The sequence below is a fragment of the Chaetodon auriga genome, chromosome 22, assembly GCF_051107435.1.
Source record: "Chaetodon auriga isolate fChaAug3 chromosome 22, fChaAug3.hap1, whole genome shotgun sequence".
Lineage (NCBI taxonomy): Eukaryota > Metazoa > Chordata > Actinopteri > Chaetodontiformes > Chaetodontidae > Chaetodon > Chaetodon auriga.
Genome location: NC_135095.1, coordinates 7,063,005 through 7,082,483, shown reverse-complemented (window position 1 = coordinate 7,082,483; position 19,479 = coordinate 7,063,005). Strand labels below are relative to the sequence as shown.

Sequence of the window (19,479 nt, the reverse complement as noted above, 5' to 3'; positions counted from 1 at the left end):
ACAATCACTTTAAAAGGAGCCATTTGTTTGACACAGATAACAGACTGTAGCCACCAATAAACCTCTCTCCAAAATGAAACAACATATAGCTTTCTGTTCTTTTATTGGCTTTCGCTTTAACCTTGCTGTATAATTTAAACTTGTCCCGCAGCGCCGCGTCGCAGACGTGCCACGTAGCGGCGGATGAAGTGATCTACGACGTCAGCCCGTCCACTCGTGACCTTTGTTTTTTGTAAGGTTACGTCGGAGTCTGCTCAGCGCTGCTCGGGACGAGAATTGTTATGAACAAGCCTTCCAAAGAAATCAATGTGTTCAATACGGTGCCCGATGAAGTTTCTCATGAAGAATGGCAATATAACGGCTGCCAGAATGGGCCCGCAATATTGCCACAGTATTGCTTCTCCATCGTAATTGCTGCCCCAACACCTCCATTTTCCACTTCACTTTCTCTTTGTCATGGACCACTCCTCCCCTGCTCTCTGTCCCTCCACCCCCTCCTCTCCTCCTCTCACCCCTCTCCATCCCTCGGGCTGAAAAGACAGTAATCAGAGCTCATTGATTTGGGGCTGACAACACATCATCGTTACATCTTCGAGCTCGGAGTTTCTATAGCCTCCCTTCCACGTTAGCCTGATCTTTAAGTACCAAAAATACAACAAGTAAATCAGAAATACAATATTATCTACTGGAAATAAGCAGCTCCGATCAAGACAAGGGGCTCGAATGACAACCACAGAATCAGAAATACACAGGACGAGGTGTTAATTGTCCTATTAAATTGAATCGTTGTATTCAAAATAAGCATTGACTGAGCTGTCTTGACTTTAACAACTGGTACGATTAAACAATATGTAGAAGAATAGGAAGAGTTTGCTTCTATTTTGCAACATCTTTTGGACTTAGGAGGTGATGATGGGCAGGAGGTGACAGCTACGTGTGACGCTGTTCCTTCTGTCATCGTCGGCTTTTTGGCCACTGGGCCTTTTACACCTCTGGAAATTCATGTTGTGTTAATGTGTGCGTGAGACAGAGAGAGAACAAGAGGGAGAAGGGGGAGTGGGGGGGGGGGGTGCAAAGTGTTGTTTCCGTGGTAACCAACATGTCAGCTAAGAGGCATGGTGCGTCTTTGTTTTTCCAGGTGAGAAAACACACACGCGCACACACACACGTGGCTACAGGTAAACATCTAGATCTTTGCAGGAGCCACGAGAGCAGCCGCTGACCCTCGGTTAAGAAGGGCCAATCACAGCTGAGGATTTCAAACCAACGGAGCAGGTCTTTCAGTGAAAAAGGTTAATTACAGGGTTTGAGGACTGAACTGCGTTTCTCATTGGACATGTCTCAGCCGCAGAGTAACGACAGGCTGAATGAGTGCTCTAATGGGCAACTTTTAATGTTTATCATAGTGATGTTCTACACAAACTGCCTTATACTGCATGTACAAAACTCCATCCCTCATACTGAACCTTCTCTATTTAACTGCATCGTGCGTTGAAAAGCAGACTCTACGGCTGGAGTATTCGCACATCTAACCTGGGAGAATCAATTAATCTGAAGTGTGTTTTGCGATGACTTAACCTGACAGTTAAGCTTGTTGCAGTTCAGTAAAAGAGAGAAAGTTGAGTTCACAAGATGTGTGGTCTTATTTTTCTCTTTAATAAGGAAAATGAGAGTAAGAATATTTCCTTTCTTGACACTGTGTGAGTTTGTTTAGTTTATTTATCACACTAAAAAAGCTAAGAGCACTTGTGAAATGTATTAAACTCGTAATGATCTCCCAGGCTACAACAGCATCCTCCACTGGGCTCTGTGGCACTGTCAAGATGGCTTTCTAAGGGCCAATGGCCATTAGAAAGCCATCTGATCAATGCTTTTAAATTAGAAAACAAAACTGAAGTTACTTCCACCCAATAAGAGGAATCATTAGAGACAGCGCTGACTGTTGGCTCGACCTTAATCTTCATATTCATCCTGATCAATTTCAAGTACAAAGTATAAAATAAACATGAGATTTCTTCGCTTTGTTATTTTGGTGTTTTTGGGAATTCTGAAGCGTTCGTAGAAGCTCTCATGACCATCCTTTATCAGGCGCGTGCCCAAAAGAAATCAGCACCAGCGCCACCTCATGCGTTCTAAATTTCTTCTTACGGTTTCTGAGTGTTACAACATCTTTCTCTGACCTCATTTTCCATCCAGGAAATCAAGAAAAAGGATGTTTTTAAACTATTCGAACCCAGCCTCAAGGCAGCACCTAACCTCGGCCGCTCTGACCTCAACCCTGCAGGAACTTCCTGCTCCTCGATCAATCAGCTGTTTGGGTCATGTCACCTTACCTTGACCGAGCCAATCAGAAAGCTCAGTAACCAAATAAATTGCTTTGAACCCCTGAGAATGTCTTTTTTTTAACCCTGCTGTTAATTCACTCTTCATCTATCTGTCTACCGGTCTCTCCATCTGTCTGGTTGCTAGGCGACAGCTGGTCTCCAGGTCGTATGTCAGCACTAAAAGGAGCATGGAAATTGTAAACATACGAGGCTCGAAGTGAGGTGCCGCAGATGGCGGTCACGCATTGGAAGATTCTTTAACACCGACACCGGAGCTGTTCTTCACCGCATTAGCACGACTCTTGCGGCTAAAACAACAACAGAAAAAGTTAACAACTGCACGGATCTGGAGGAGAGGATGAGGGGAGACGTGCAAATTCTGTTTTGCTGAAGTGTGGAGGTAATTATAAAGGTCAAAGAGTGGTGTGTCATGTCGTGTCTGCCCTTTCTACCTGATTCCTCGCAGAGTTCTATCGGTTCAAGTTCCAAAAACCTCATAGAATTTACACAGTTGGACGACCTTGATGCTGTCTGTTACTATGAGTGTTGTGCTCGTAACTGCCAAACAGGAGCTAATTACAGTTAATAGTGAGCTTATTAAAAGTAGTTAAATCACTTAACACCAAAAAGTATCATATTACGGTAACTTTTTAGTTACTTTTAAACGTCTACTTTAAAATGCTACCACTGGTGTCTTATATCCCATATCTCATATACAGAAAGACCCTATTTCTTATTACGTTTTGAATTCGATACTTGACAATCAAAAGAGCACAAAAAATACGTATTACAACTATACCTGCAACTAAAGCTGCAAACAAAATAACCCAACATCTGAGTCTGGGCCTTGTTTTGAGCCCTCGACTGTACCTTTGTGGCTTTTATTCGTAGACTTCCTCCGGCTGCATTGAGTAGCTTGTTAACTTTTCTGTTTTATGACCTTTGTCTGCCCTCATGATGAAAGTTACGAGAAACAAGTCCAAGTTCAGTAATGAGAAATTTGTTATTTAATTTGGCAAAGTCGTTATGTTTCTAATGATGCTCACTACTGTGTAACACGTTACTCCATTGGCTATGCATTCTAAATAAGAGTTGAAGAGAGGTGAAAACTGCTGCCTTCAAGCACATGAATGAAATTCAGCCGTCGCCTCAGTTAGCTTTTTATCATGCACACAGCTGGTTTCATCTCAGCAAGCTGCTCCTTAAAAAAAGAAATCTATTTTGAATGCGTACTGACACCAAACAGAGCACCTTCAAATGCCTTTTCAATTACATGCTCTGATGGGTGTTTAATATCACAACTTGATTCAATAGAATACCTCAGTATTATTATTGATATCTCTACATGCCTGTGATTACAAGCAAATTATGGTCTGGGGATTCTTTATAGGCCCAAATACGGTCACCCACTGGCTGTTCCTCACTCTGGATTATGCTGATATGCCTTGTTTCTGTGGATGTTTATCTGTATGTTCTACCTTATGGTTAAAATGGAATCAAACGAATCATCTAAAGAGGTTTATAACACGTTTGTTCACACTTGTCGCACATGCTGCACTCATGTTTATCAAACAGTTTCGAGTACAAAGCTTGAAAAGAGAAGAGCCAAGATATTAAAAAATGCTGCTCTTAAGGAATGTTTATGACCTCACTTTGATCGTTGAGCAGTGAATTCTGAATTTCACAGCCAGACATCCATATGATGTTGTTCTAGGCAATTAAGCAGCATGCACATGCGGCAATATGGCTGCAGAGTGAACCAGATAATTCATGGACATGCAAGAAGAAGCAGCCAGTTTTAGTGCAAAGTGACGTATAGTGAGTGAGTTAGCTTTTCAGTGAATGTGCCATGGGCGTGCTGTCGATTCAATCTTCCAGCTCCGTCACCATCCCAACAACATCCAATGAGAGACACACTGTGCGCGGCATAATGGCAACGTCTCTGCAGAAAAAAAAAGACATTGTTCGATTTTCTGCCAGACTAACTGCAATTACAGAGAGGCCAAAATCTGAAACGGACTCGAGTGAAACAACAACATCCCTAAAAGTCTACACGCTGGGTCCATCACTCACAGCTCACATTGGATCCAAGTGTTAACCACTGGCCACAAGGCAGCGTGAGGAGCCTTCCTGCTGAGCCTCTGCTCGTACGCAGTGACTGATGATGATCGCAGTGAGGAGAGACGGTGAAATGATAAGGAAACTGCTGAACACATGGAGTCCCACAAGAGGGACAGTCCACCGTCTGTGTTAGTGTTTTTATACCTCTGAGTGTGTGTGTGTGATGCAGGCCACATGGACCCAGGGGATCTATGGATGCCTCTCCTTCAGAGACACGGTGTTCTCTGTTGTCAAGGTTGATTAGTGGCAGGATGAATCCAATTTCTTCTCTTCTCCTTCCCTCATCCTCCTCTTCTTTTACAGCTCTTTCACTCTTTTGCCCACTTGTCTTCTCCCCGCCTGTTAATGCACTCCTCCCTGTCCCTCCATTAGTCTCCAGGCTCTGCTGATTGCAGACAGGCTCAGACTAACAATAAGCTCCGTCGAGGAAGTTACACAAACAAACACAAAGAAAAACCCACCAGAGAACAAGATAAGTGTCACTTTGTTGTTCACACACTGTCAGCACGGAAGACATCACCGATTAAAACTTTCACAATGAATACATTATTGAGAAATTGGAATATTGCATATTTAGATAAATGGAACCAGGTAACCATATTATGCAGCTGTGGTTTGTAGCTACATAGCCTGTAGCCCACAAAATGTAGCATAATTAGCTAATGAAATGCTCCCCAGCTTTGGAAATAATGCAGGGTTAGGTTTAGTTAGCTGCTAAAGGCTAACATTTTCGCCGTATGCACAATCAACTACGCTACATTTCTTATGATGCATGAGGTTTGCCTTACTCCTTTTAGCTTTTAACCTTGTTAACCTGCGTTCTCCTGTTGTGATTTTCCATGTGGTTTGCTTTATTGTTACATTAATGGCTCATTTATCTGGCCAAGTGTGCAACTGTCCTTCTAATATTTTCATAGAGTTCAAGAAATAAGCAGGGAGGTTGCAGGGATAAAATGCGGGTAAATTCAAGTGTGTATCTGCGCGTGCATTTTCTTTGAGAGTGCCTTTTTGGACTGGTTTGAGCAAGGATTGAGAAGACGTCAGACGGCAGGGTAGAGGTTTGCAGGATCAGACTGTACTCCTTGAAATAAAGAAGAGAATTTCATGATTGTCTCAAGTGGTATTACGAGACAGCGATATTAGCTAATAAAGCTCGGTCAGCCATCAACGTGACAACACTGCTCAATACTCTCTGCTCACGCTGGCATCAGGAGCATCATAACAAACAGTGTGCCGGTCAAGGAAAGGTCAGCTCACTCAAATAATTGACCATGAAGAAGAAAGTATTTTCAATCTACTCCGTCACATTAACCTCCTCCACTTTCTGTTCTCTGGCTGCCTTTCCACCAGCAGCTGATTCACCTCGTTGAAAGCTGAAATGATGGACTGTTGATCACAGCAACTTCGGCGTGTAAAGCAGCGTGTGTCAGAACTGAAAATATTTCGTCTCGTAAGAGTTATCTGTGACATTTCCAGAGGATGGCTTACACCGAGGGATCCAACCTACACTCAGTTCATGAAAGCTTTCCTGTTTCTGCATGAGCAAACATCCACTGTCACACAGGAAATGATGTGCTTTATGTGTCTGGCAGCAGCAGGTGTTCTTTCCACACAACTTAGACATCTTGAGTCAGACCAAAGAGCTCCATGTCGAAACTATGTCAACAGAAAAGATGCCACGTTGCTGCTAACACAGTTTGATTGGCAGGTCACCATCGTCGCCCCAGGAGTCAGCAGAGCAGCTGAATGACTTACTGTTGTTTCAAGAGGAGGGACTTCATCGCGCAGCAGGAGGGACCCTGAACTGTCTGATCAGCCTCAATGAGGAGGACATCAAAGTGACTGAAAAGCAGGCTGCTGCCTTCAAGGCTCAGGGTCGTGACTCAGTCAGCTGTGGAGGTTTTAATAATGTGAGTCCAGGGATTAGCCCGCTCCTTCTCAAACGTGTTTCCAATCACCCCTTGACGACTCTGCTGTGGAGGAGATCACATATTGTTCCGATCCCTGAGAAAGCCTGTGCAAAGATGATGAATGGCCTCTGACCTGCAGCACTTAATCAATGAAATACTTTGAAAAGGGTTGGGCTACAGCCCCATAAGAACTGCGTCAGCCCTACACCAAGCCATTCCATTATCATTAACATGAACGTTAGGATCGCCCACTGGCCTGGTCCAGCAGCACTGTCACACGTCACGTCGTTACACATGTGCACACCTTGCAAGCAAGCTAACAGCTAGGTGTTGCAGACCGTTGTTTTTTCCATAATAAGATAAGGTATTGCATAATTTAACACCCGTGTTAGTTAAGTTAAAACTGATGTCGAAGAGGTGACAGGCGGCTGTGGCTCAGGAGGTAGAGCGGTCCCGATCTGACCCCCAGAGATCAGAAGGTCCCTGGCTCCAGCAGTCTACATGTTGCAGTGTCCTGGGGCAAGATACTGAACCCCAACTTGCTCCTGATGCTGTGCCATCAGTGTGTGTGGGTCTGTGAAGGGTCATCGCTCCCGATGAGCAGGTGACATCTTGCCTGATAGCTTCTGCCACCAGTAAATGCATGTGTGTAAATGAGTGAATGCTTCCTTGTTTTGTAAAGTAAAAACAAAGTGCCTGCATTGCTCTCTTGCCCCGATCCTCCCTCCTTCCCCTCCCGTTACCTCCTCCGCTGTCCTCCTCGTCGATGCTGTTCTTGATGCTGTCGTACTCCTCGTCGATGTTCTGGTTGCCTCGGATCTGACTGAGCACGCGGCGGGCCTTCTGGGTCAGCCCGCGCTGGATTAACCAGCGAGGGCTCTCCGGCAGGAAGAGGAATCCGACGAACTGGAGCACAGCAGGGAGCACCGACAGACCCAACATGTACCTGAGGAGGGAGGAGGGAGGATACACAGAGTGAGGAATCGATTCATTGGGCATCAATTCATCTGGAATTTTGAGAATTGCTCATTCGGCCTCAGAGATGTCAGACAGAATACACATTAATTCATTTCAAATACATATTTTTTTTAGTTATTTATAAATTGTTATATATCAGCCATCGGTTGCCCTGCTTTCTGAATATCAGCATCGGGCCGCTGGAAAAAAACTGTCTACCACTAATCAGGTGGTTTAGTTCATTAAAATTAAACACTGGCAAACGAAAATGTCAAGTCTTTTTCAGATCGTTTGGCTTAAAATAACCGTCACATTTACATTTAGCATTTAACTTGAACCCTGAACGTAACGGGTGAGGTGCTGTAGTAAGTGGGTTCACACGCACAGCAATTCTCCAGTTAATGGGTTAAAAACTCTAATAGTTAGTGCGCATATAAACATAAAACCTCGATTTCTGACATCCTGGCAGAAAATTCCCTCCCTTTATCAACAAATGCACACAATCGGGGTGCACCACATTCTGTACAAGGGTTTTTCTACAAATCCAAAAAATTCTGTGGTAGGAAGGCAAAGAATAAGAGGGTAGAAGAATGTTAGAGTGTTATCTCTAGACGTAGAAGTGGAGGTCCATGTTTTATGCAGCTCCACAAAAAAAAAAAAAAAATCCATAGAATTTTACTGAAGTCAGACGCTGCTTCTGCTGCGCAGGCAAAGACGTCAGTCAGACAACATTCATCCTCTAAACTCAATAAATGTCTCAGAGAAGCCATTATCACATATGAATCACTCCAATCTCTGGGCTTCCAATCTCCACCATCTCCATCAGAACTGTAGCTGGAGCAAATCCTCGCAAAAAAGGATGATTCTAATCTGAGCGTCTCACAGCTCCACACTCGAACACTCTGGAGGCTGCAGACCTGCGTTGAGCGTGACGGCAGGAAAGAAGCAGAGGAGATGGATCAAAGAGAAAAGAAGGACATCGGAAGAAACATACTGTATGTTTTAAACGTACAGTGCGGCTGCTCTTGGCAAATGTTAGGGGCTGACCTGCGTGTGGGCTGACATTTGGAATGAGGGTCTGAGCCAGCCTGACTTTTTCTGGCATTTGATATGATAAGAACCCAAAGAAAGACGCTAATATCATATCTGACTCTAAGACCATCCATCACAAAGCAAATAAGTGCACTAATACATGCCATTTTTGCTTCCGAATTTTGACTTAACACGTCTTGAATGTCTCTTGTGTCTCACCTCCACCCGTCGTGCTGCAGGTAGCTGAAGGCGCCGTCGATGAGGCTGGCAGTGAACTGTCCACCGGTGATGAAGAGGGTGTTAACCGTCACCAGCTGCCCCCTGAGGTGGGGCGGAGAGGCCTCAGCGACGTACACTGGCACTGTCATGGAGGCAATACCTACACAGAAGGGAGGGGAGGAAGGAGGCAGTTAGCAGGAGATTCTGCTCAGAATGGTCACTGACACCCAGAGATGGCGCGCTCACTGACAACGCTAACGTGCTGATGTATAATGTTTACCATATTAATCATGTTAGCTTTGTGTGTTTGGATGCTACATTTGCTAATTAGCACTAAACACAAAGGCACAGCAGAGGATGGTGGATCATCACTGTTTTAAAGCCCCAAACGTTTTACAAACACTGACTCAACCAACTTACCTCACAAATTTGTCACCTGACATGGAAGCTCCCCTTAGAGTTTGAATGACTCTGACCTTTGACCCCTGAAATCAGCACCAGCAACAATGACATCATGTTTACTGTGAGGTGAACCCAAGAGACACAAACAAATACTGTAGTCCATCTCAGTAATGGGTTCTGCACGACTGTGATCTGGAAAACGTCCATTCACACACACACAGAATACACATTCACACACACAGTCACGTGCACGCCTCTGTACTCACATACACACAGAACAAACAGCGTGTGTTTGTCCAGGATGTATCTGACGAGGTGCCACAAGACCGCAGCTTTCTGCAGCTGGCTCCTGATAAGCTCTATTAATAGTCTGCCACTGCTTTCTGTAAACCCCCATCCTTCCCTCTCCTCCCCTCCCCTCCCTACTGCCACCACCCTGCCCTCGACGGCCGCCATGACTACGTGGCTACATGTTGCTACGGCAACCACTTGCTGGGAAACCAGCTGCGCCGACTCTGAGCGGGCACCACACTGTGGCAGCTCTGGGGATGGGAGATCGATAAACGAGTGTATTTTTTTTGTAAAGCGCTTTGGGAAAAGAAACCACCATCATTGCGTGTCTTGAAGGAGCGCGCAGCATCACAAGACACTTCTGTGCTACTGGACATGTTAGCAGTCCTGGATCAAAGCCCTGTGTTCAAGTCTCAACCTGGTCTTCAGTGTTGAGTGACCAGAGAGGTTCTCGTAGACCCTCCCGATGCTATTCAGTTCTCCAGCCTGCTGCTCCGTACACACAGAGGTATCAGTCTTGTCTCTGACGTTTTGGTTCAAATTGATTTCTTGACTGCGCGAGCATACCCTAAGGATTTGGAGGCAAGCCTTTATCTTAGTTATGGCATAAAAAAAGGATTATCATCTGATGGCGGAAATCCGAGATCCAGATCAGCGCCGAGATCTAATCGGCTGCTCCTTGGCATGAAGCCTGCTCGGGCAATTTAATGGAAATCCATTCATGAGCTTTTGAGAGATGCTGCTGAACCTAAACCCAGAGTGAGGCACAGTCTGTAGCATCTGTGACCCCGCCTGCAAGTTTAAATACAGTCAGATTTTTTTTTTTTTTTTTTTTGAGACTTTGGAAACTATCAGCACACCATGCTGCTGCTTAGCAAACGCCTGCATCCCTTCACTCCTTTTTTCACCCTGCAGACTGCAGACCCACAGCTGGGCATGTCTATAAATACCTGTCACACATGTCACCTTAAAGACTTGTTCCAATTTTGTTGCATCACGGCAGTTTGAGGAAACAATTCTCAGCACAGGGTCCACTTCCTGTCATTTTTCCAGAGCTTTCAAGCACATTTTCAGTGGTTGGAGTTTGTTATGGCGTTGGTACATTTCTTATCATGTGACCTAATCATAGAATTTCAATCACATGGCAATAGGTGGTCACTGATCATGAGCCCTTCCCAGCGTTTTCCAATGTTTTCTAGTGTTTTTGGATTTCTATACAAACAGAGACAGCAAACATCGAAAGCCATGAAATCTAGTTTGGTCCTTTCCACCCAACAGCTACTGTGTGTTTGCACTGTATGTTTGTACACTTAGGCACATGACATTTTCCATATGCACACAGATTTTAACACGCTTAACACCAACAAGTCCTACAGATGCTTATCTGCTGTAATGCCTCTATCTATATTCTCCTCACACAGCCAGACCTCTCCCTCCTCCCTCTTCATGAGAAGTTTCCCTCCATGTTGCTGTTTTATCTTAGTCATATGCATCACCAGCCTGTCTCCATCCACGCCACGCCCGCTGCACACAGATAGACCATATGCCTATGAGTGAGATACTACAGCTAATAGTGGTGTGTTTACTGAGTAATGGATCATTTCCATTTCACATCCTGCTACAGGTGGTGCTGGGAAAATATGCCAGGGCCCATTAAAGCTAATATCATTATAGGGCAAAAAAGGTCAACAACCGTAGTTTTGCCTCAGTTTATTGACTGTCGGTGAGTCTCTAGAGTCCAGATTCACAGTCATTTTCTCTTGCATTGGGTTTTAAAATGTAGGAGTTATTCAGTTTGACTTTATTTTTAATGGTCCATTAAATCAAATTCCAGTATTTTTCACCTCCATTGAAATAGCATCATGATAAACACTGACACAAAGAAAGTTTGGGTACCCTTGGTCTAAATTTCTGTTACTTTGAATAGGTGATTGAGTCAAAGATGGCCTGATTTACAAATGTCCAGCAGTGTCCGATAGTCAAAAAAACAAAACAAAAACAAAAGCAAGCTCCAGGGAAACAGCAAGGATCCAACAGACAGGTAAACCAGGGAATACTTACACAGACCGACAGGAAGCAGGACGTTCAAGGGATGAACCAACAAAGACAAAGGGGAACACGCTGGCTTATACAGATGGGGAGGAGGACTGATTAGACACAGGTGAAATGAATCAGGCAATCACAACACCAAGGAAGTAAAGTAAAATCTGACACACGGGGGGAGACTTCAAAATAAAACAGGAAGTAACAATGAATGTTTATTACATCAAATGTTAGGCAATTTGCTAAATTTAGCTAAGATAGTGCTGTAACCAGGCGGCTAATGTCTATGTTCACTTTTGTCCAGACTCAGTGAAGCAAATCATTTATGTAAAATTGAAGGAAAGCTCGAGGAGACTCACACCGCTTTCCCTGATACACCTAAATTGTTCAGCAGGTATCGAATTTCCCAAATCTCTTCAACAGAGGTGATGAGTGCCAAACTAGCATGATCCTACCAACTATAGCTAATCCAGGTGGCGGCTTTCTGTATTCACTTTCAGTGGGACTCAAGGGGAAGTGTTTGAAATGACTGGGACAAATACATACAGCAAGATGTTCAGTCGTTCTCTGTGCACAACTGAAGTTGCATCAGAAACACATAATTTGGACACACGTGAATCCATCTCAAGCCTTCATATATTCCACTGAAGTTCTCCACTGGAACTGTGCTGAAAACAAGCAAAATTACCACAGCCAGAGGCCAGACTTCTGCTCTTGCTTGAATGTGAATCCCTTACAAACAGTCGCAGTGTGTTCCCTCTCTTGTTAATGAGCTCTCCTTTCAGCACCAGGGACAGCTCCCAGCACTGCCTCCTTCCTCTGCACACACACACGCACACACGCACACACACATGCACACAGAGCCTCTAAAGTCATCGTCTGGTCAGGCTCAGCCTCAAAGCAGCACAGCACACTTAAACAAAGGATCTGTCTGGTCTTGTGAAGTCAGCCTCTAGGCACGTAGTACAAAACTCGGGACTGACTCACTTGATCAGAGTACAAGGGGAAGACACTTCACTACAGCCCTCCATCACTGTGGTGTAGTGCAGAGACAGGCTGGACATTTTAGGAGCTGGTTGTGATGGAGGAAGCTAATTCGAGGCTAATGGAGGATCCTTGATAACACAGAGTTGGGAAAATAGAAAGCTTCCCCAGATAAAGCTGTTGTTTACTTTCTAATGGGTAAGTGGTGTGAATGGTGATTACATTCAGGAGAGGACACCATTTTTAATTAAATTCAGCAAAGTGAGCCTAACTTTACGTTTTCCAATACGGATTTGTTTGTTTAAAGGCAAATTACAGCTTGATGCACCACGTGACTCACAATAAAATCTGCATAAGCAAACTCCTCATTAAGTCGACACTTAGCTTCCACCACTTTTGGAGCGTAATTGTGACTTAATTATATAGAGCAACCAATTAATTATCAAGCCTCCAGGTAATAATTAAATGTTATCACAATATAATTAACAGCACTATTTTTATGCAGCCCCTTCATCTACTGTTTCCCAGGACAAAACAATTTAACATTTCAAATTGCTGGACAATTTAGCCGGAACACGTGATTATACACACACTGTGAGGGTGACCGTGTGCTTTTCTTTGTGCGTTTGTGTGTCCATGTGTGAACCAATGGATTATGCCGATCTGAGCCTGAAGGCATCAGAGCATTTTATGGTTCTTTTTGACCCTTTGAATCCGACCGCCACACACAGAAAGCACAGAAAGAATTGAAAGTCAATCCGTCAGTCGGCTGATTTTTGGGATGCTAAATGTAGTATTTATCGCTTTTAGTGCAAAAAAACTCAAAAAATCGAATGTACGCTACGTGCTGAGCACAACCCCTAAGCATTTAGCAGCTAAAGAGACAGACATTTCCCTCAGGAGACCAACACAAAGCTAAAAGGAGAGCAAATATTGGACTTACATTCATCAGGTTGCCAGAAACACAACTCCAAACGAACACTAATGTTTCCCTGTACTATTGGATGTGTCAAAAAGTAACTGAGTCTGACCAATAAATCAGACAGGCTGATATATCGACTGATATTAGCTCATTGCAGATGCTGTATAGTTGATAAATTACTTGATATTGAGGGTCGGACATGCCAAAGATACTGTATGTTGTCTTCAGCACCGAGCTGGTGGCTGGTGATAATTTCCCACCCTGGTCACCATTCAAAACTTTGTACAGCAAGAGAGTAGTAAAAGGTTTATTTTTCAACAATATAATGTCCCACCCAGTGCTTTTATTGGCCACCATTACTGAAAAAAAAATAAAAAAAATAGCAGTAGTAATAGTAAATAATAGCTTGCACAGCCAGCAGTGGGCTAAACATGCTGATGGCAGCACTAGCAGGGCTATCATGGCTGTCACTCAAGATACTTCCTTGCTTTTGATATGTCAATTACTCTCTATGCTCATTACACATCTCGAATAACACGTTCAAAATAGCTGGCAAAAGCAGCTTTCTCCTCAAAGACTGCAACATCTTCCTCCAGCCTACCTACATTCTGTGCACCAAGAAAGCCTCTTAATTTGCTTTAAATTGCCAAGTTATGTAATAAATCCTTGTCAGCGCTGACAGTCTGGTTCAATATTGTCTGTTTGCTCAGACTAGCGACGGCTCGTGTCACACAACAAACCATGTGCACAGGCAAAGGTCAGATCAACAATAACCGGCCTGGAGCAGACAAGCCAGAAGCTTCTGGGTAGAAATAAAGAGAGGCGGGGAATGGCAGCATATGGCCTTTCCTGGTTTGACAAACGGCTCTGATGACCTTTCTGGCGGGTTCAGTTCGGAAATGTAAAGTAACTGGCTTTCCTGAGGACCGGCGGTCATGTTAATGCGAGTGTGCAGGTGACAGGCACCGCCGGCATAATTGCATGCAATGAAAAATGTTGCCTTGTTAGCGTCTCCGGCAGCTAATTGTGGTGCCCGAATGTTTTCCATTATCTATCGGGGCCAGCTCGAGCATGGCACAAGATTGTGGGGGCAGAAGGGGAGGGGACACTTATAATGACACAGCCACTTATAATGTAACAGCTGAAACGACCCGAGTGATTAGTTTCTTCCCCATATTAGCAATCAGAGCATGTGTGTGTGTGAGTGTAAACGATAGCGTGAAGCTGCTGCATTCTCAATCTTCGTTTCACATGTTCTTTTGGGAAAAGGCAATATAATTTCCTGACCTGCTAGTTCTTTCATTTTTAAATTAAAATCTCAGAAATGTTCATTTCTCCCCCTCACCATTTGTTACTGGTGGTTCTAAAAAAACACTAGATTGACATTACAGCCATGAGTCTTTGTGTTGATATCTCAGCACTCTTTATAAAACTGTCGAGCTGTTGACGGGCAGCCATCTCCATTAAACACAAGGTTCGATGACACCCCCCCCCCCAACATTCTTCTGTTATGTAGGCCTGCTACAGCTGCATCCAGCAGTTCCCATAATGAATATTAACAACATGTCTTCATTAGACTTTGTCTGCTCTATAAATGGCCATGTCTTTCAATCTCTAGCTCCTTAGTACTCCTCATGCCAAGTGCACTTTTCTACTTTTTCTAGCTTGGTTTTGTAAAATTTCCTCTGACTGACAGCGTTGAAGAAACAGGTTTGGGAGAATTACATTCCAGGAAAATAACTGCCGTCTTGGCACAACCAGCCTTTGCTCAAGAACTGTTTTAACGAAAGGAAAGACTAATGTGAGCTTTTTAGTGGTGTGTGCACACAGTGTATCTGAAGATATTAGGGCTCATCTTTCACAAGCCTTGTCAAGCTCCAGTTTGCTCCATTCTTGTCCAGTAAGACCAGCATTTCCCACAGACTGCTGTATAATCCATCCCAGGAAACACGAAGCTCTAATTTAGTTTCATCACTTCCTATCAGTCATCTGATCCCCTACAAGAAAAAAGGGGAGTTCCTAAAAAAACAAAGCAAACTTCACTGTCACATCCAGACTTTACCTTTTATCTCTTTTATAGCCAGAAAAAGACACACTCTGCATTCAACATGCACAATTATGGGAAATTAGAGGCATCTCCCTTTAGATCTGCTTTTCCCAGCCATTCATCCAACAGAAATGCCCTTGCACCTTCCCTTCTTAACCAAGAAACATTCATCATGTACATTCCTGATGCCAGATAAACATATATTGGCTTAATGTAGTATCATTGAGTTATATATCACACAACAAGAATTCAAATTGCAGCCATTTATCACAAGGAGCAGTGGAAATGGTGGTAAAAGGGGTCTGAAGGCAAATAAAGCCAACAGAGGGATTTAGCTTGTCGAGGAAGTAAACACGGAGCTCTTGACTTTGGCCAGGGATGTTTATTAAAGAATTAAGCTTCCTCTGCTGTCCCAGCAGCTGACTAAGGAGGGATAATGGTCTGCAGTTCCTCCGCGTATCGCAGAGGAGAGCGCTTACTTCTCTCAAAGGAGGCGGCGGACGAGTGCCATCAACGTGGCGCTCGGCCTGGAAAGCCAGTTTTTAACAGCCTTTTCCACAGAGGATGTGACTCATGAGTAACAGCAGCCACTATAAATAATTTGGGGTGCATTGAATTCTGATCAAAAGGCGCATCGCATGGAGAGAGCGGAGAGATGAGCAGGCAGATTCAAGGGAGGGGGGGAAAGCAGGGAGGGAGAAATATTCATGTGAGGAAGGAAGTAGTAGAAAGGGAATGTGCAAAGGTGTGCTTGTCGGGGAGGAAGCAGGCGTGGGGCCAGCCAATCAGATGAATGCAACTCTGGCATTAGTTTCTGATGAAGGCGACCTTATTGACACTAAAAGTCTCCTGTGTGCTTTGTAGGCTCATCTTGGCTTGCGTTCAGGCGCACTGTGATCAATATCCGCCTCTTATTCCGAATGCGTTTCCCCTCATCACTTAATGGCACCCAGCCAAATCTAATAAAAACCCTAATGATGCTAATAATAAAGGCAGCGAGTTGTCTAACAGCCAGTGGCGTGCAGCCTGAGCAAGCAGAGGGTCACACTGTGTAATTAGAAGCTGTGAGTAATTGCTAAGATGAGGCCTGAGGCAGAGGGAGGGACAGGGAGGAGAGACAGCAACCAGAGCCAATCAACGCGGGAGTGGGCTTCAAGACCTATGACCTTAAACTGATTCTGACCTCTGAACTTTGAGATGGAGAGTAAGTGCAGGTGAAACGTTAAGGTGAAATCAGTAAAGTACCATTTTATCGTTAGCGATGGGGTGAGATAATTTCACTGGTTTCCAGTTACGAGCTACTTTGTCTTTATCTCAGTAAAGTATTTAAAATGTCATTTAAAACTAATGCAAATGCTTTACCCTGTGATTGTCATAAAAGCTGGATGTAAACCTGATTTGTAGGATTAAAACAAGCATCTAGTTTAATGACAGGCGGAGGGGGACAGAGGGCGTGCTGAACACATGTCTTACCTAGCCCCACTCCGACGATCAGCCTCCCCGCCAGGAGAGCCTCCTTCCCGGGGGCGGTGCTCAGCACGATTCCACCGACGGTGAAGAAGAAGCTGGCCAGCAGTATGCACACCCTGCGCCCGAACAGCCCGTTGAGGAAGCCGCCCAGCAGCGCAGACAGGGCGGCCGCGGCCACAGTACTTGATATGAGCACCTCCTGCCACAGGGCGCTCAGGTCCAGCTCCCTCTTCAGCAGGAGCATCGCCCCGGAGATCACCCCGGTGTCATAGCCGAACAGGAAGCCCCCCAGGGCTGAGAAGGCGGCCAGGACGTAGACGAAGCCGGGCGTGACATCCTGCTGGAACTGCTTGCGGGCAGCCCTCTCCAGGTCCCCGGTGTTGGAGGAGGAGAGCGCCGCTGGGGCAGCGGCGGCGGAGGCTGAGGCGGCGGCGGAGGCGCCCTGGCTGCTGATGCTGGCGCTGGACGGAGCCTTGATCAGACTCCGCTCTCCTCCGTCGTTCACTCTCTTCCACCGCTCGCCCATCAGGTTGCTCATACTACGGAGATTGTAGTCATGGTCGACCTGCTTCCGCGACATATGGGAAACACAACACAGGACAGGGCTGCTGAGTTGTGCGTGATGCTTCCAAAAAAGAAAAGAAAACAAAAACACGCTCAACTATTTCACCCCCTCCCCTCCCTCAGTGTGGAGTTACTGCCGCGTCGCTTATCCTGAACCACTCCCAAATCGCTTCTAATATGATGTTCTATAGGCTGTACTAGCTGCTGGATAAAGTTGTTGTCCAGCCTCGTGTGCATCAGCGTGTCACATCCCTGTGGTCCTGATGGGAGAGTTGATGGAGTGGAGAGGAAAGGTAAGGCAGGAGGAGTGGAGTGGAGCGCCTCGTCACCACCAGCGTCGGCGTGACGCAAAGAAATTTTGTTGTGGAAGCGTGATGCTGGAGTGAGGATCGAGTCTGCTACAACTGCATGCTGAAAATAGAAATAAATTTCAGTAAAACCACGAATGACACACACAGGACACTTCGGATGGGAGTTGATCATGATGCGTAACGTTCGGCTTGTGAAAACAGAAAATGTTTTGGGGCAGCATACAAGCAAGTATGAAAAAGTCTTGTTAAAACATAAAGAACTGCATGGCTATGAATAAATTACAGCATGTCCCTCAATATAGATTCTTACTGTTTCACCTGTTAATGCATAGCAGGCTGCCTCAGTCATAATAGGAAAACGGCTGCCACCTGCAGGACAGACTCCGGTATTACAGGTTCATGTTGCCCAAGTTAACAAACACACACAACCCTTGTCAGTATCAGTGTCTGAGCTACTTTACATGCCAAGACTGACATTCATTTGGTAAAACAATGTTAAAAAAACAACAATAATCCAGCTCATAATGGTGAGGATTAACACGGCTCAGTTTACTGTGTAATAGTAATCTCACTTAAAGGTGCAGTAGGCAATCTGAGCATACACAATGCAGAACCTTCCACCTTTCTACTGCCTCGTATCACTCTGCTGATGAAAGCTGCAAGGCTACCACACCACGCACACACACACACCACTATATCCACTCAAAAGTAAGTCTGCGCTGGTTGTTATAATGACTCTTTGCCACCAGTCGGTACGAGTGCCATGACAGGGAACATAATGTGCCTGAAGCTCCATGTGGAGCCGCGGTGTGTTTTGTGTTTGGCAAAGGCACTGCAGGCAAAGGAGGTGTTGGAAATTTCTCACAGGTTGCCACAGCTCTTGAACGTCTGTGTGCACGATGCTGAGCTCAGCAGAGAGAAAGGGAGAAACCAAGACATGCAGAATCCATATGAGCCTTGTTTGTTCACAGTCACGGTGACTGGCTACCATCACATCAAAATACTGAGAAATTAGAGCGATAAACAAATATTTTCAGTATTTATCTATTAATCTGCATGTTATTTTTACTATTAACTTGATTAAAATGTCCATCACAATTTCCCAAAGCTCAAGAAGATATCTTCAAATTACTTGTTTTGTTACAACAGTGACCTCCCAACTTAAATATATTCAGTTTATCATCACATAAAGACAAAGGAAAGCAGCAAACCTTCACACTCAAGAAGCTGGAGCAATGCAATGCTCTCATTTTTGCCTGACAAATGTCTAAACGATTCATCGATTATCAAAATGTGCACTCATCTAAACCCAAGCGAACGCCAAACTCTCTATTTGAAGCTGAAGACAGCACAAAATGTCTCCACGACTCCATGACAGCCTTTGTCTCTCATGCTCATAACTCCGTCCTCCTGGCCATTATCCTAACATGCTATCTCAAATATTGATCAAGCTTTAAACGCAGGAGGAAAACCATGGTGCGTGGCTGCCTGAAGAAATGACATGCTTGTAAATGCACTCATGTCTGGAGGGGGATCAATATGTGGACAGTGGTGTCACACAAAATGGAGAATAAGCACAGCCCGACACCGGCTCACGATTGAGCCCATTAGAGAGGGATGGCATGTTTCCTGCACACATTGTGGTGCACATGGTTTCATGGTCAAAACCTATGATGTCTCTGCCGGGAAAATCAAATTCGTGACTACAGCTGATGTAGCCCTGCGAGCAGCAAGGTATAAAAACAAAAGGACAAAACATTTGAAGACGTCACTGTGGCTCTAAGGGAGCTACGAGCATCTTTAGTAGAAGTTTTATGAGAGACCAGGCCAGCGGTGGACAGAGAGGACAACAGTCAGGTGTTTGTGAAGGATAAGATGCAGA

The 19,479-nt window shown here is 44.8% G+C and overlaps 1 protein-coding gene across 1 annotated transcript in view; it reads right to left on the bottom strand.

The window, feature by feature from the left end:
* The window catches only part of LOC143314896 (proton myo-inositol cotransporter-like), a 53,449-nt gene extending 35,870 nt beyond the window's left edge, over positions 1 to 17,579 (bottom strand). The window contains exons 1-3 of the mRNA XM_076722205.1: positions 16,726 to 17,579; positions 8,564 to 8,723; positions 7,099 to 7,301 (exon numbers count right to left, since the gene is read on the bottom strand). Of these exons, the coding sequence (XP_076578320.1) occupies positions 7,099 to 7,301; positions 8,564 to 8,723; positions 16,726 to 17,302 (940 nt within the window). The 5' untranslated portion in view covers positions 17,303 to 17,579. The remainder of the gene's footprint in view (positions 1 to 7,098; positions 7,302 to 8,563; positions 8,724 to 16,725) is intronic.
* Between the last annotated feature and the right edge of the window lie 1,900 nt (positions 17,580 to 19,479).